This window comes from Hyperolius riggenbachi, chromosome 1 (assembly GCF_040937935.1).
Source record: "Hyperolius riggenbachi isolate aHypRig1 chromosome 1, aHypRig1.pri, whole genome shotgun sequence".
Classification (NCBI taxonomy): domain Eukaryota; kingdom Metazoa; phylum Chordata; class Amphibia; order Anura; family Hyperoliidae; genus Hyperolius; species Hyperolius riggenbachi.
The window spans coordinates 177,288,303-177,304,716 of NC_090646.1; the positions used below are offsets into that span (position 1 = coordinate 177,288,303).

Sequence of the window (16,414 nt, forward strand, 5' to 3'; positions counted from 1 at the left end):
GTAGTGGTCTTTTGGTCATTTTTTCATTCTCTGATTGGCCAAATACTTCTGAGATGACTCTGCATTCTCTGATTGGTCCAATGCTTCCGAGATCTGTGAATGGGCTAAAATTACAGAGTTGAGTTAATGCAGTATTTTCTTAGAAAAACAAGAACAAGTCTCTCATCCCAGCCTGTGTGAAAAAAATGCCTTGTTTACCAGCTGTTTGTACCAATTTGTGTTGGCATCAGGCTAGAGGATAGAGCTAAACCATGTAGCTATGTTCCACTTCTCTGTCACTTTTCATAGAGGAATGATTTACTGTTTGTTTTTTTGCCCTGCCTGCTTTCTCACAGATCATATGAGAACAGCTGGGGGATTTTTAGATACAGAGAAGGATCTGAAAAGAAGGACCTGTACTTTTTCCTTACTTGGATGCTCCCCCCATCCCCCCCCCCATTCAGAATAACCTATTCCAGGCTTTAAACTGTTTACTTAAAGGTGGCCATACATGGTACAATTTTTCAATTAGATAATTTAGTTCGATTATTCTGTTAGATCGAATATAAAGATTTTTCCAGCATGTCCGATCATTTTTTACGAAAAATCGGGATAATCGTTCGAATTTCTTGATCGAAAAAAAAAATATTTTCAACTTTTATTCAATTCGATCATTTATATCGAATAAACGGGAAAATCTAACGTTTTTATTGTATCGTGTATGGGCTCCATTAGACTGCTAGGCAGAGAGAGAGAGAGAGAGAGAGAGAGACAGAGAGAGAGAGAGAGAGAGAGAGAGAGAGAGAGAGAGAGAGAGAGAGAGAGAAAGGAACGCACAGAGCTACAGCTGATGATTATTTACACATCTTTACACATCCAGTATAGGGAGTATAGCTGCCCTGAGAGGCCAGACAGACCCGCGGCCCAGCTGTAAACAGCCCATGGACTGGCAGTGGGCCGCAGACCAGGGGTTGGGGACCCCTGCTTTAAAGGATACCTAGGGGGAAGAAGTATACTTTAAAAATGGCGGGAGCAGGCAAATATGGGCAGCAGTCCTCATGCCCACCGCTCCCCCTATTTTTCTCCATCCCCCTCCCTTGGCTTGCAAATGCCCCTGTACCTACAGCCTGGTTAGCCAGGTTGTGCACAACTGCACAGGCACTGGCCCGGCAACTTGTGTTGTTGATCGCGCTCTAGTAGTGTGCATGCACAGAGCCCTCTTGGCTTTAAACTGTTTACTGTGGCCATACATGGTACAATTTTTCATTTTTTTTCGATTAGATAATTTAGTTCGATTATTCTGTTAGATCGAATATAAAGATTTTTCCAGCATGTCCGATCTGATTTTACTCGAAAAAACGGGATAATCGTTCAAATTTCTTGATCGAAAAAAAAAATTCAACTTTCATTCGATTCGATCATTTAGATCGAAAAAACGGGATAATCGAACGTTTTTATTGTACCATGTATGGCCACCTTAGACTGCTAGGCAGAGGGAGAGAGAGAGAGAGAGAGGAACACACAGAGCTGCAGCTGATGATTATTTACAAACCTTTGAAGCCATATTTCTGCTTTCTATCATTCTGAACTGATTCCAGTCACAGTATTACTTTTATTGTTTCTGTGGTGGTTTCCAGGAAGGGGGGGGGGGGGGGTCGGGTGCAGTGCCAAAACGATTTGGAGTGCATAAGTATGTAGGTAACCAGGTGCAGGTGGGGTATCTAGGTATAGTTCCCCCAGAATAGGGAGTATGGTTGCCCCAGTATAGGTAGTATAGTTAATCCAGTATAGCTAGTATAGTTACCCCAGTATAGCTAGTATAGTTGCCCCAGTATAGGGAGTATAGTTGCCCTAGTATAGGAGGTATAGCTGCCCCAGTATAGGGAGTATAGCTGCCCCAGTATAGGTTGTATAGTTACCCCAGTATAGGAAGTATAGTTGCCCCAGTATAGGGAGTATAGCTGCCCCAGTATAGGGAGTATAGCTGCCCCAGTATAGGGAGTATAGTTGCCCCAGTATAGGGAGTATAGCTGCCCCAGTATAGGGAGTATAGTTGCCCCAGTATAGGGAGTATAGCTGCCCCAGTATAGGGAGTATAGCTGCCCCAGTATAGGGAGTATAGCTGCCCCAGTATAGGGAGTATAGCTGCCCCAGTATAAGGAGTATAGCTGTCCCTGTATAGGGAGTATAGCTGTCCCAGTATAGAGAGTATAGTTGCCCCAGTATAGGGAGTATAGTTGCCCCAGTATAGGGGGTATAGCTGCCCCAGTATAGGGAGTATAGCTGCCCCAGTATAGGTTGTATAGTTACCCCAGTATAGGAAGTATAGTTGCCCCAGTATAGGGAGTATAAATGCCCCAGTATAGGGAGTATAGCTGCCCCAGTATAGGGAGTATAGCTGCCCCAGTATAGGGAGTATAGCTGCCCCAGTATAGGGAGTATAGCTGCCCCAGAATTTAAACATGATAAATGGCAAATGTTGTCCTTGTCTACAAGCCAAGGAAAAGGTAAAGAGTAATTGCCATATTGATACAAGTTATCAACAGCACAATTATCTGACTACTATAAATGAGATGTGTCTAGGAGGGCTGGTTCACACAAATGCAGCGTTTTCTGCAAATGTTTAAAGCATAATTTAAAGTGAATCTACTGCAGCTCCGTTCAAATGAATGGAAGAGGTTTTTAAAAGCCTGTTAGAGCTTTTAGTGGCTTTTAGCAACTGTCATGTAAATGCCGTGGTTGAGTCCGACATATTGCTTCATTCTGGACACTGCATGCTACTTCTACACGTTGTTGAAAGGCTGATAAAAGGCAAAAGCCGATTCCAGCCACCAGCCTATAACTGGCAAGAAGTACATTCACAAGGTCAATTGGAAACAGGAAATGAAAACAAACCACGAGGAATCAGGAGAAGACAGAAGGAGACAACACCACGAGGATTAGGAAACGCTGGAGTATGGACAGCCATATCGAGATTGGCGAGCTAGTAGACCGAGGGTATGGTCAGCCAGCAATATGGAACAGCACTATAGCGGATCACAGTAATCATGTGAAAAAAACACGCGTCTGGGATGCAATCTGCTAAAACTTCCTGTTTCTAAAAAGCCATCAGAAGACCTGGGAAAAAAAAGCTTTTAAATTAAAGCTGTTAAAAGCTATTGAAAGGACAATAAAAGCCACAAGCTTTTACACAGCAGCGTAAAGTAAGACAGAAGCCCATGTAAACCAAGTCTAAAGGTTTGTACACAACTCTTGATTTATGTTGCCCATCGGGAATCGGCACCCGATCCCCTCAAGTGACATCGCTGGCTGGCCTGTACAGATGCACGTTTGCTGTGTAGCTGACAATGTGTTCTGTAGCTATATGGGAAGAGGGGGAGGAGGGACAACGAGGGCCTGTACACACTGCTGTGCTTTTAAAATCACATGCGATTTTTAAATCGCAAAGCCTGTATGAAAATAGAAAAATCGCATCGCACCAGTGTGTACAGGTCTTCGCGATTTTCATGATTTTTCAAAAGACCTTGCGATTAAAAAGCACATGCAATTTTAAAAGCGCAGCTCAAGCACAGCAGTGTGTACAGGCCCTTAAACAGCGTGTGGGTAACACCACATGGAGGAGCAGCAAAGACAATTTGATCAGCTGTCCCAGGGTTGAGTTGATCCACTGGGCAGATCAGAGCAGTTTGGGGTTCGAGGGCACATTGCATAAAGTACAGATGTCCAATGCACCAAACTATGTATTATTATATGTACAGTATATAAAAAAGGGGGGCTGAACTTTGGCTTTAACATGAGCAAAATAATTTTTGGTTGGTCACAAATCTTATGATAAAACTTTGATATACAGGTAGTGGCTGGTTAACGAATGAGATAGAGACTGTGGGTTTGTTTGTAACCTCGGCGGGTCGTTTGTAAGTCAGGGACTACCTGTATAGCAAGAATGGCACAACGACTGCAGTTAACAAAGGGTAAATGTTGTCCAAATTAATTATTATTCTGTGTAAAATGTAAACCCTACATAGCTATGCTGAGAAAAACTATGAAGAAAATTACAAGCACATCATTTGCTGCCATCAAGTGGGCATTTTTAATAACTACACATACCTCAGCCAAAATACTGTTTAAAAAGTATCACCCCAAGGTGGACACACAATACTTCCAAAACAATTATTTTGATCGTGATTCGACAAAAATTATGTATGTAAAAGAATGTAATTTTTTTTAGTTTGTTTGAGAAATTTGATCGGAATTGCCATTTTTTGAGAATTGTCGATTGCGAAGGTTAAAGTGAAGGTCCAGGGAAACCTTGAAAAAAATAAAAATCCCTATCCACTTACCTGGGGCTTCCTCCAGCCCGTGGCAGGCAGTAGGTGCCCTCGCCGCCGCTCCAGAGGCTTCCGGTCGTCTTCGGTGGCCGACCCGACCTGGCCAGGCCGGCTGCCAGGTCGGGCTCTTCTGCGCTCCATGGCCGGGCTCTTCTGCGTCCCACGCGGGCGCGCTGACGTCATCGGACGTCCTCCGGGCTGTACTGCGCCTGCGGCATCTATACTACCCTTACTGGGGCAGCTATATTACCTATGCTGGGGCAGCTATACTACCTACGCTGGGGCAGCTATACTACCTACGCTGGGGCAGCTGTACTACCTATGCAGGGGCAGCTGTACTACCTATGCTGGGGAAGCTCTACTACCTACACTGGGGCATCTATACTACCCTTACTGGGGCAGCTATATTACCTATGCTGGGGCAGCTATACTACCTACGCTGGGGCAGCTGTACTACCTATGCAGGGGAAGCTGTACTACCTATGCTGGGGCAGCTATACTACCCACACTGGGGCAGCTATACTACCCATACTGGGTCAGATAAACTCCCTATACTGGGGCAGCTATACTACCTATACTGGGGCATCTATACTACCTATGCTGGGGCAGCTATACTCCCTATACTGGGGTAGATATACTACCTATACTGGGGCATCTATACTACCAATACTGGGGCAGCTATACTACCTACACTGGGGCAGCTATACTACCCATACTGGGGCATCTATACTACCTATGCTGGGGCAGCCTTACTACCTATACTGGGTTAGCTATACTACCTATACTGGGGCAGCTATATTACCTATACTGGGGTAGCTATACTACCCATACTGGGGCATCTATACTACCCATACTGGGGCAGCTATACCACCTACACTGGGGCAGCTATACCACCTACACTGGGGCAGGTATACTACTTATACTGGGGAACTACACTACCTATACTGGGGCAACTATATAACCTATACACGCTCACTTTCCAGTGCATAGACATGCCCTTTTTGGCCACGTGCCTGTGTTTGGCCACACAACCTGTTTTTTTCGGGTGCCACAAGTTCACAGCTACCCCTAGAAGAGATCCAGCACCTGCATGGCACCCCCTAAAAAAAATCCTGGAGCCGCCCCTGCTACAGGGGGCTAGGAGAAGCCATAGGTAAGTTAAACTGGGCAAATTTGTTTAACTTAAAGTGAAAATAATGTAATAAAAAAGTGCTTCATTTTTACAATAATTATGTATAAAATGATTTAGTCAGTGTTTGCCCATTGTAAAATCTTTCCTCTCCCTGATTTACATTCTGACATTTATCACATGGTGACATTTTTACTGCTGGCAGGTGATGTCTGTGGAAGGAAATGCTGCTTGCTTTTTTGGCAGTTGGAAACAGCAGTAAACTATTATTTCCCACAATGCAACAATGCTCCCACAGTGTGATGTCAGAACCATGGTCCTTACATCACACTGTGAGTGGGGTGTCACCACAATATCAGTCACACAGAGCCCCCTGATGATCCGTTTGTGAAAAGGAAAAGATTTCTCATGGGAAAGGAGGTATCATCTACTGACTGAACAAGCATGCAGCAGATCTGGTGCTCTGACTCAGCTGACTCAGGTTTTACTAGATTAGCCTATATGCTTGTTCCAGAGTTTTGACTCAGACACTGCTTATGTCAAAAGATCAACAGGGCTACCAGGCAACTGGCATTGTTTACAAGGAAATAAATATGGCAGCCCCCATATTCCTCTCACCTCGGTTTCCCTTTAAGAATGGCATATGGTAGAACTGGTCTCTATTTCTCACCCAGTTCTTGCTCCTCAATCGTTTTGGCTTTTCCTGACTTTAAAGGTAAACATACAAAGCAAAAGTTAGCCTCAAACATTGCAATGGCTTGCTGTGTGACATCTTGGGATTACTCCCAATCCCAATGACATGTGCAAAAATGACCACTTTTCATATACACGTAATTAATTTTTTTTTTCTATGCTATGCAAGGTATTGTTTCTGTGTAATTTGCATCTGTCAGGGTAACATCTTCTCACCCTGTAATGCTTGTCACGTGACAGGTAACTGGTACTGGTAACTGTTTAGCAGCATTAGGGCCACGTTTACTAAAATCAGTTGCACTCAGTTATAACTGAAAGGACAACTGATTTTCAAAGTAATGCCCATGTTTTCCTATGGCACAGTTCACACTTAACGCGTTTAACTGAAATCTTTTTCACAATGCACTGCTATAGAGAAGAAAAAAAACGCATACCAACTGATTAAGACTAGGTCCACACTTGTCCTTAGCAGATCGGATCCGTTTCAAACTTTTTCTTTTTTTAAATGTAATTAAAGCATACGTTTCCAGTCCATGAAAACGTATGCCCAGCCTGTGGGAGGAGGGGGCTGCCATGCTGGGATTGTCCATTCAGTTTTTCAAAACGGATCCCCCTGAACGCAGACGGATCAGTTTTATTTTTGAGTGAAGAAGGTTGCTATGTTTAACATTGGTATCCGTAGCTCCGTTTTTGATCAGGGCCAAAAAACTGAGTCACGGATACGTTTTTAAAAAGTGTGACCCTACTCTGCGTGTAAACGGGGCCTAAGGCTCCTTTCACACTAGGCAAATTGCGTAGGTATGGACAATGGCATTGAGGGAGAGGGGGAGCTTTGCTGCCCGTCTCCTCCAGAGCCCCCCCATACTATGACATCATGTGGACTGCATACCTCCCAACTTTTTGAGATGAGAAAAAGGGACACTTAAGCCACGCCCCTGCCACACCCCCTAGTCATGCATACCATAAAAATTTCATAAGAAAATATGTTGTTTTATAATTCAAACCACACTGGTCCTTTCTATCCTGGTTCATTTTCCTTCATAATAACATTTTAAAATTAGTAATATATCAATTTAAAGGATGGGAATAAAGTTTAGATTCAATCAAACACATTTTTAGTATAGAAATGTATATATTTATATAGAAAGAGGGACAAAGTCCTAAAAGAGGGACAAATATGGGTGATACAGGGAAAGAGGGACAGGGCTCCCAAAAAGGGACTGTCCCTCCGAAAAAGGGACAGTTGGGAGCTATGGGACTGGTATAGCTACCCACGTAGCCAAGGTACCAAATTTTGGCTATTCTAGTCTTCATGGGTTACAAGGGGTTATAGAGGCTTGAGAAAGGGGGGAAGGGAACCCTCATGTAATTAAGTTATTTTTTATGCAAGCAAGTACATTTGCCAGGGTTCCTTATACAGCAGTATTGTGGCTGTACAGCGATCCCCGGCAAAAGCATTGCAATTTGCCTCGGGTTTTACTGTTGGTCAGTATGCTGTCAGTGAACAACCACTGACCAACAGGAAACCCCAGCAGGAAATTCTGGTGATATATGCGAATTTCCAGTACCGATGGGTAGCTACACGGTATGTGATTTAACTGCATTAAACCTTTGAGGACTGGATGGTCCTGACCTCTCAAGGACCAGAGTCGTCTTTTCCATTTTCGTGTGTGATTACAGTGATTGGCTCACAGTAATCATGGGGTCAGGAAACAATTAAATTGGACAAAAAAGAAAGCAGTTAATATATGATACCAACAGGTTTTGGACTGGTCCATCTCCTCACTGGGGATTCTCATGGTTTTCTTTGTTTTCAAAAGCATTTCCTGTAGTAAGATACCATCCAGCCTCCTTACTCACTTGCACATTATTTTGTCAGTTAACCTTTGCAACTGCCATTCAGGAAATGCTTATGAAAACAAAGAAAACTCTGAGGATCCCCATGAGGAGATGGACTAGACCAAAACCTGTTGGTTCTGTTAGATTTTTACTGCTTACTTTTTTCACTGGAGTGGTACTTTAAAGCAAACCTGAACTGAAAGTTAAAAGTCACAATAAATATACACGCGTCATAATTACCTCCCGTACAGTCTACTCATCAATCTCTTTCTCCTCTCCTCTACTCTCCTGCATGCTGTTTCTCCACTGTGATCAATAGAATTATCCGCCCTGCATTTTGAAAATGGCCATTACCCCATAACAGTTCCTTGGTCCCCACCCTGTTAAACTGTAATATCGCCCACTTGAACCATGGGGAAACATGGACATTACCTTGCTCATCAGCTGTCCTTTCTGTTATAACTGGAAGCAACTGATATATAACTGCCAGCAACTGAAATATTTCAGTTCTAACCAAATCTTGTCAGAATCGTAAGTAATTATTGTGAGAAGAAAATGGTGAGCTTCTGAGAGGAACTGACGATGAGGTTAGTATGTAATATTCATTTGCAGGTACATCAATCATGTTTATTTTAAATATTTTTACTCGGTTCAAGTTCCCTTTAAAGGAATACTATCGATACCCAAGTGTTCTAAAATGACAGTGTGTAAATAATGTCTAAGTAGCTGTGTAAAAATTTTCCTACTTTTCATGTTAAATATCAGAGGCAAAAGCTGTAATTTATTGAGGGTAGGATTTAGCTATATTGGGACAAATCAATTGCAGAAGAGGTGTCTGCTTCAATGCACAGCCAGTGTTGCATATCAGACTACAGAAAGCAAATATCAAACATATCAAACTCTGATAGCAAAAACAGTATGAAAAGCTGTGACAATTAGTTACATTTCCTCTGATCTCTTCAGACACTTCAGTCATAAACAGAGCTTCCCAACAGCTGCAGCTCCTGTGTCCTGTCTCTCTCTGTCACACACAGAGCTACACATAGGGCCTGATTCACAAAGCGGTGCAAACTTTTTCGCGGACTTTTGCGCTTGCAAAGTGCCGTGATTCGCGCGATCGCGGGCTTTTGCGCGCGCAATTTAAATTGCGCGCACAAAAGTCCGCGATCGCGCGAATCGCGGCACTTTGCGCGCGAAAAAGTCCGCGAAAAAGTTTGCACCGCTTTGTGAATCAGGCCCATAGAGTTAACTGATCAAGTGTGAGGGGAATTTCCCATCTCTTCATGGCTCAGTCAGCCCAGTTTTGGTGTCAGTAAAGTTTGAAATTATTTTTATAACAGTAAACAAAGAAGTTGCTACTAAAATGTATACACCAGTACTTAGCAGCACTTCCCAAACAATTCCCGTGTCAATTGAAAAAAATATGTGAATCGATAGTATTCCTTCAAGCATGCAAATATTTTTGGGGGTTGTATGGGCATTGTTTATTCATTCTACTAACATTTTTCTTGACCTATTCTTAATCACCCAGTGATCACTCACAAAGATATCCTCTTTGTACAGAGAATACTGATACTCTAGCACTGCACACTGGTATGCAGAAACGGGACCCTGGCATGCAGGTCATGCAAAAGATTTGAGTGTGTCCCACTGTTATCTGTGCCCAGTCAGTACATTGATTTTACAGAGCCTCAACAATTCAGCATGCATACAGGGGTTTCAGACATAACAACATTATATGTAACTAATGTCCCCAGATTGTCCCTGATAATTAGTACATTCTAAAAATCTGTTGAACGTCAAATTATCTAAAGGTGCCCACTATTGATACAATCTTTTTTTGGGCCAATTTTACCAATTTTATGTAATATGAGGGACTACCTCAAATATCCATTTAGGGCTAAATCACAGTGCTCAGTTGCATCGCAGAATAATGCTGCATGTCAGCTCACTGCCCATACAATTCTATGGGCCTGTTCACAGTACTGCACTGTAACTGATCGCATTATTCCAACTCGCCGCATGCAGGCTTTGTGCGAAAGTCTATGTCCAGTCTCCATTGCAGTTCACACTAGTTCAGTTTACATGCATTATAATGCATGTGTTATGTAACTTACCACTGTGAATCCAGCTTCAGGCTACGTTCACAGTGCTCCATTGCGTTGCGTCATGACGGAGGTTTTGTAACGGCGGAAATCACAGAGCAATGAAAACTCAATGCAACGTTCACAGTGCAAGCAGTGCGATGTGCTTATGCAAATCATGCATTCAGGCGTTCAATGTTAGTCTATGGTAATGCTCGCATGTTTGAATTTTTGTGATGCGTTACACTATGTTATAGCCATTGCACATGCGCACATCTGTTTTAAAAAGGCGGGGCTTTATACTCTCAAATGTGCGACACAAACATTGCACACCTATGATGCGTTTTATCCACGTTGTGTAGCAACGCAACGCACATTGGCATTGTGAAAGTAGCCTCAAAGTACAGTATATTCACTTAGTATACAGGCAAACACCGGCCAGTTGGTCCCTGTGAGCCTCTTACTCTATCCCTGCTTTGTGTCCTCTCCGGCTTAAACGGATACTTAAAGAGAAACTCTGACCAAGAATTGAACTTTATCCCAATCAGTAGCTGATACCCCCTTTTACATGAGAAATCTATTCCTTTTCACAAACAGACCATCAGGGGGCGCTTTATGGCTGATATTGTGGTGAAAACCCTCCCACAAAGAAATTCTGGGTACGTACTCTTGGCAGTTTCCTGTCTGTGAACCTTGCTGCATTGTGGAAAATAGCTGTTTACAGCTGTTTCCAACTGTCAAAAACGCATGCAGCAGCTACATCACCTGCCAACATGTAATAAATGTCACCATGTGATAAATGTCAGAATATAAATCAGGGATTTAAAATATTTTACAATGGGCAGAAACTGACTAAATCATTTATACATCATTATTGTAAAAATGAAGCACTTTTTTTATTACATTATTTTCACTGGAGTTCCTCTTTAAGTAACACCAAAAAAGCCAGTTTTAGGGCTGGTGCACACCAAGCATTTTTGGTAGCGTTTTGAAAACACTTGGCTAATGTAACTTAATGGAATGGTGCACACCAGCGGTTTGAGGTTTTAGCAAACCACAAACGTGGCTCCTGCAGCATTTTTGCGGTTTGCAAATGTGTTTCTGCCTCAATGTAAAGTATAGGAAAATCTCGAACCGCTTTGAAAAACGCTAGATCAGAGCAGTTTTCCAGACGTTTTTGTTACAGAAGCTGTTCAGTAACAGCTTTACTATAACAATATATGAAATCTGCTTCACAAAAACGCCCCAAAAAACACTAGGCATGTTTAGAAAATCTCTAAACATGCCTAGAATCGCTCTGAAAATCTACTTCAAAAACCTCTAGCATTTTGCGGATCTGCTAGAGGTTTTTGGTGTGCACTGACCCTTACTTGGGTCCGGTTGACATCTGCGTTTGCCAACAGAACCGGCCGTACGGTTCTGTGGTCCGTTACACTGAAGGGACAAAAAATGTGCTGCAGGACCCAATTTTCTGGACCGTTTCGCTCAGCGGAACGGAAACGGAAGGTTTTGCAGCTACATAGGAACAAATAGAAAACTGACAGTTTACAGCACACTGGCTGTAAAAACTGTCAGTTTTTACCTGATCCTGATGGCGGATCTGTGTGACCCAATTTATCCTTAGCGTTCAGCCCCGGCTGAGAGGAATCCACCAGACACTGACTCAGATGCGAATATCAAGGATTTATTTGTGACCATAACAATGGCCACGTGTAACTTCCTCAACCAGTAACACTTTTTAACACAAATATACACTTTCCTTGCACATCACAGGTCAAAATACAATCTTCTCCTCTTCACAGCCGGTGCACCGGTAAAAGCTGCGGGATAAAAAGGTTAAGTTACACAAACACTTTTACATATAAATTGAGCTACAACAGATCTTGTTTTACAATTATCAATCACTTTTCAATGCAACAACCTTGATCACAGTACCATGTGCGAGCCCTGCTGGCGACCGCGCTCACATGGTCTGGAGTACTTCTGCGCCTGCGCAGAACACTCCACATGATTTCAGCGTGACCACAAGCGGCTCTCGCACAGGCGTAGTAGGTGCCGACCTGGTGGGGTAAGTAGATCTCACTTTTTTAGGAGCTTGGATGCTTCCTTTAGGATAAAACTTTTGCATATTCTTACATTTTCTAAACACTGTGTTTATTACCATAGGTTCATAGCTGAATTTTTTGGAGGGTGACTGATCTCCTTTAGTTTCAGTATACAGTAAGCAGCAATTTAACCATTAACCATACCTCCCAAGTTTTTGAGATGAGAAAGAGGGACACTTAAGCCACACCCCTGCCACATCCCTGATCACACCCCTAGCCACGCATACCATAAAGATTTCATAAGAAAAATTTGTTGTTTTATAATGCAAACCACACTGGTCCTTTATATCCTGGTTCATTTTCCTTCATATTAAAATTCTAAAATTAGTAATATATCAATTTAAAGGATAGGAATAAAGTTAAGAGTCAATCAAGCACATTTTAGTAGAGAAATACATATATTTATTTACATAGTAAGAGCAGGGACAAAGTCCTGAAAGAGGGACAAATTACTTGAGGAGGAAGGAGGGACACAGGGACAGGGCTCCCAAAGAGGGACTGTCCCTCCAAAAGAGGGACAGTTGGAAGCTATGCACCACCACGTTATTGTTCAGCGTCTTTTTTATTTTATTTTATTTGGTTATGTTACACAAGTTCTGCACTTCCTCTAGTCTCCAGCAAGATGGCGCTGCCGTGTCGCTTGGCAATAAAACAAAGCTCTCACTCTTGTGCTGAGACATGATTACTCTCGTTCACTTCCTTGTAGCTCTGCAGTTCGCATAGAGCTGGTGATTAGTGAATAGGAATGGTCGGGGCTGCATAGCGCGATGCTGCTGTGGCGGTGTGCGCTGCTGTACTCCGCGTTCCTGGCTCTGGTCACTCTGGCTGTGCCCGTGCAGCAGAGCTCTCCATGCCGAGCGGACGGGACCTCCTGTCTGCAGCAGCCTGGGGGAAATGGCAGCAGCACGGACTCCGTGGCGGCGTCTGCTGGGAGGAATGAAACTTCCCTGAAGTTTATGGAGATATTCGGCAGCAAGTACCCCGCAGGCAGTCCGCTATTTGAAGAAAGATACCAAGTGTTCCTGGTATTTATATATCTTATATGGGTTTTTACTAGAGTGGATGCGACCTGCATGAATTTCCCAAGCATGACATTGACACCCGTTATCAGAGATCTGAATATGTAGAGTATCCACTAGGGGCAGCCAAGTACAGCAAGTTAGGTGTTACCGTGTTCAGGTAAATGGAGGCAGGAGTATTGTCACAGTGGACATGAAGAGATGGAAAGTTGTATTGCGCCTGCGCAGTAAGCTCCTAATGACGCCAGCGGGAGCGAGCATTATCTGTCTGTTTAGACGGATGTTAGCCCGGGACCAGCGGCGAGGAAGGGTTGATCTGAGGAGGATGGTGCAGGACATTACAGCTGCAGGGGGCTGAAACAAGCCCCAGGTAAGTGTCAGCTTGTTTAATTTTTATAATACCACAGTACCTCTTTAACCACCCTGGCGTTCTGATTAAATCGCCAGGGTGGCTGCGGGAGGGTTTTTTTTAAATAAAAAAAAAAACTATTTCATGCAGCCAACTGAAAGTTGGCTGCATGAAAGCCCACTAGAGGGCGCTCCGGAGGCGATCTTCCGATCGCCTCCGGCGCCCAGAATAAACAAGGAAGGCCGCAATGAGCGGCCTTCCTTGTTTTGCTTATATCGTCGCCATAGCGACGAGCGGAGTGACGTCATCGACGTCAGCCGCCTCCGATCCAGCCCTTAGCGCTGGCCGGAACTTTTTGTTCCGGCTACGCTGGGCTCAGGCGGCTGGGGGGACCCTCTTTCGCCGCTGCTCGCGGCGAATCGCCGCAGAGCGGCGGCGATCAGGCAGCACACGCGGCTGGCAAAGTGCCGGCTGCGTGTGCTGCTTTTTATTTCATTAAAATCGGCCCAGCAGGGCCTGAGCGGCAGCCGCTGGCGGTGTTGGACGAGCTGAGCTCGTCCAGACCGCTCAGCTGGTTAAAGTGGACTGGAACTCTTGCACAGGACAGAAGGAAAACAGAGACATGCACCCTTAATGTATTTAAAGAGCTTAGCTGCTCTTAATTCCCCCTCATCTGTGACTAATCGCCGGTGTAATTTGATCTCTCAGCTGTGTCAGCTCAGAATCTCCTCTGTCACAGCAGAGCAGAGCAGCTAATTTGTAAACCACAGAAAGAAAGGAAGTCCCAGGGCTTCAACTGTGCAGTGTAATTTTAATCCCAGGGAGTCGACCAGTCAGCACCTGGATCCATTAAGGTGCAAATGTGGCAAACCAGCAAAGAAGGAAGGACTGGGTCTCAACCTGGATTGTAGCAGTTAGAGCAGAAAATCTTTTTATTCCATAGCAGCAGAAAGCACACAACGTTTCGGCACAAGGCCTTGTGCCGAAACGTTGTGTGCTTTCTGCTGCTATGGAATAAAAAGATTTTCTGCTATAACTGCTACAATCCAGGTTGAGACCCAGTCCTTCCAGCTAATTTGTAAACACAGGATGTTAATATGTCTGCTCCATAAAAGCAGGAAGTAGACACACCACAGATTTATTGCAGGATTTGTATCAGCTGTAACATAGAAATCTTTTTCTTTAAAGGTTATTATGCTGTGGTGTATCTTTTACAGCCGAGTTTGGGTCTAAATTTGGGTCTGAGGATACTGAAATGAGGAAACTCAACCTCAGGTTAGATCCGTCTTCTCAACCTTTTCACCCTGGAGGAACTCTTAAAATCATTTTTGGGTTCTCAGGAATCCCCTGCATGAGTGGGGATTTATTTTCCAGGAGGCACAGTCTTTTAAAGTGATTCTGTAATGTAAATAAAAAGAAAAAACAGATACCTAAGGAGAGGGAAGGCTCTGGGTCCTACAGAGCCCTGCCCCGATCTCCTCGTTCCCCCGCAGGCTGCTCTGTTTGAATCTCCTGCCGCGGTAGACTTCGTCAGTCTTCAGAATCACTCAGGCTTCTGAAGACAGGCGGCTCTGTAATGCGCAAGTGCATGAGAGAAGGCGCGAGCGCAGTACAGAGCGGCCCGTCTTCGGAAGCCCAAGTGCTTTTGAACACTGCCGAAGTCCCCCTAACCCAGAAGAGAGCAGTCCACAACCAATTGGTCATGGACTGCAAACTGGGGAGCCTGCGGGGGAATGCGGACACTGGGAAGAGAACGGGAAGGCTATATAGTACCCAGAGCCTTCCCTATCCTTAGGTGAGTAACTGTTTTTTATTAAAAAAAAAAAAAACGCTTCAAACTCCCTTTCAGTCCAGTTTTACACTAGATGGTTAGGCTTCATATGACCCTGCGCAACTGTGCAGCGACAGGGTCATATGCATAAGGGCCCCCCGGTTAGTGACATACTCCTGCTGGGCAGGAAGTCTGTCACTGGGATTCCTATTGGTCCGCATCGCACTCCGCTCTCGTTGTGCGCACTGCCTGAGTCACCCATTGACTTGCATTGCTGCATAATCTGCGGTAGGCACAGATCATGTGGTAACGTGCTGCAGAATTTGCATCAATTTTGATACTTCCAGCGCACTGCATCACATGAACTGTACAAGTCTCCATAGACTTGCATGGCCCTTGCGGTGAGGAAATGTACTGCGGTGGGATGCAGTGTGCAAGTGGCCTAAAGGAAATGTGAGAGAAAAAAATGAAAGCATTTATACATGCCTGGTGCTCCCTCCAGCCCCTTTTAGGCTGTGTGCTCCCTTGCCGTCTTCTTGGGCCATTTAGATCTTCCGCTGGCCAGAGCGGTAAATCCTCCAGCCGCAATTTACTGTGCATGTGTGGCCCTTTTGCGCCAGGAGCATTCTGCACTTGTGCAAGGACACGGTAGATCGCAACTAGCAGGTTTACCGGGCCAGCCAACGGAGGTTCAAAGTGGCCTGGGAGGACAGCAAGGGTGCCCATGGCCTAAGGGCGGCTGGAGGAAGCCCCAGCTACATATACTTTTTTTTTTTTTCAGGTAAAACTTTAAAAGGCCATGTTCCTCCTTTATAACACTCCCTATCTATTATGGTTGCCAGTGTTTTTAATTATGGCTCCTACAATTATAGTGCTCCCTTTATAATAGGGCTCTTTATTCTACTGCCCCACTAACATACTGTTTTTCATTCCCATGCTCCTTATATTAAACCCCCTTTTTTTTGTTTTTGTTTTATAGAGCCAAGGTGGTATTTTTTAACCCCACCAACTGAAGCCATGCTCTTTAGACTGAAAAATGCCAGGGAAACCCTGCAATGTCCTCAAGGAACCCTGGAATTCCAGAGAACCGAGGTTTAGAAAGCCTGGGTTAGATACTT

At 44.2% G+C, this 16,414-nt stretch overlaps 1 protein-coding gene across 1 annotated transcript in view; it reads left to right on the top strand.

Moving 5' to 3' along the window:
- The first annotated feature begins 12,842 nt into the window (after positions 1-12,842).
- The window catches only part of CTSO (cathepsin O), a 46,950-nt gene continuing 43,378 nt past the window's right edge, over positions 12,843-16,414 (top strand). The window contains exon 1 of the mRNA XM_068278880.1: positions 12,843-13,182. Within this exon, the coding sequence (XP_068134981.1) occupies positions 12,925-13,182 (258 nt within the window). The 5' untranslated portion in view covers positions 12,843-12,924. The remainder of the gene's footprint in view (positions 13,183-16,414) is intronic.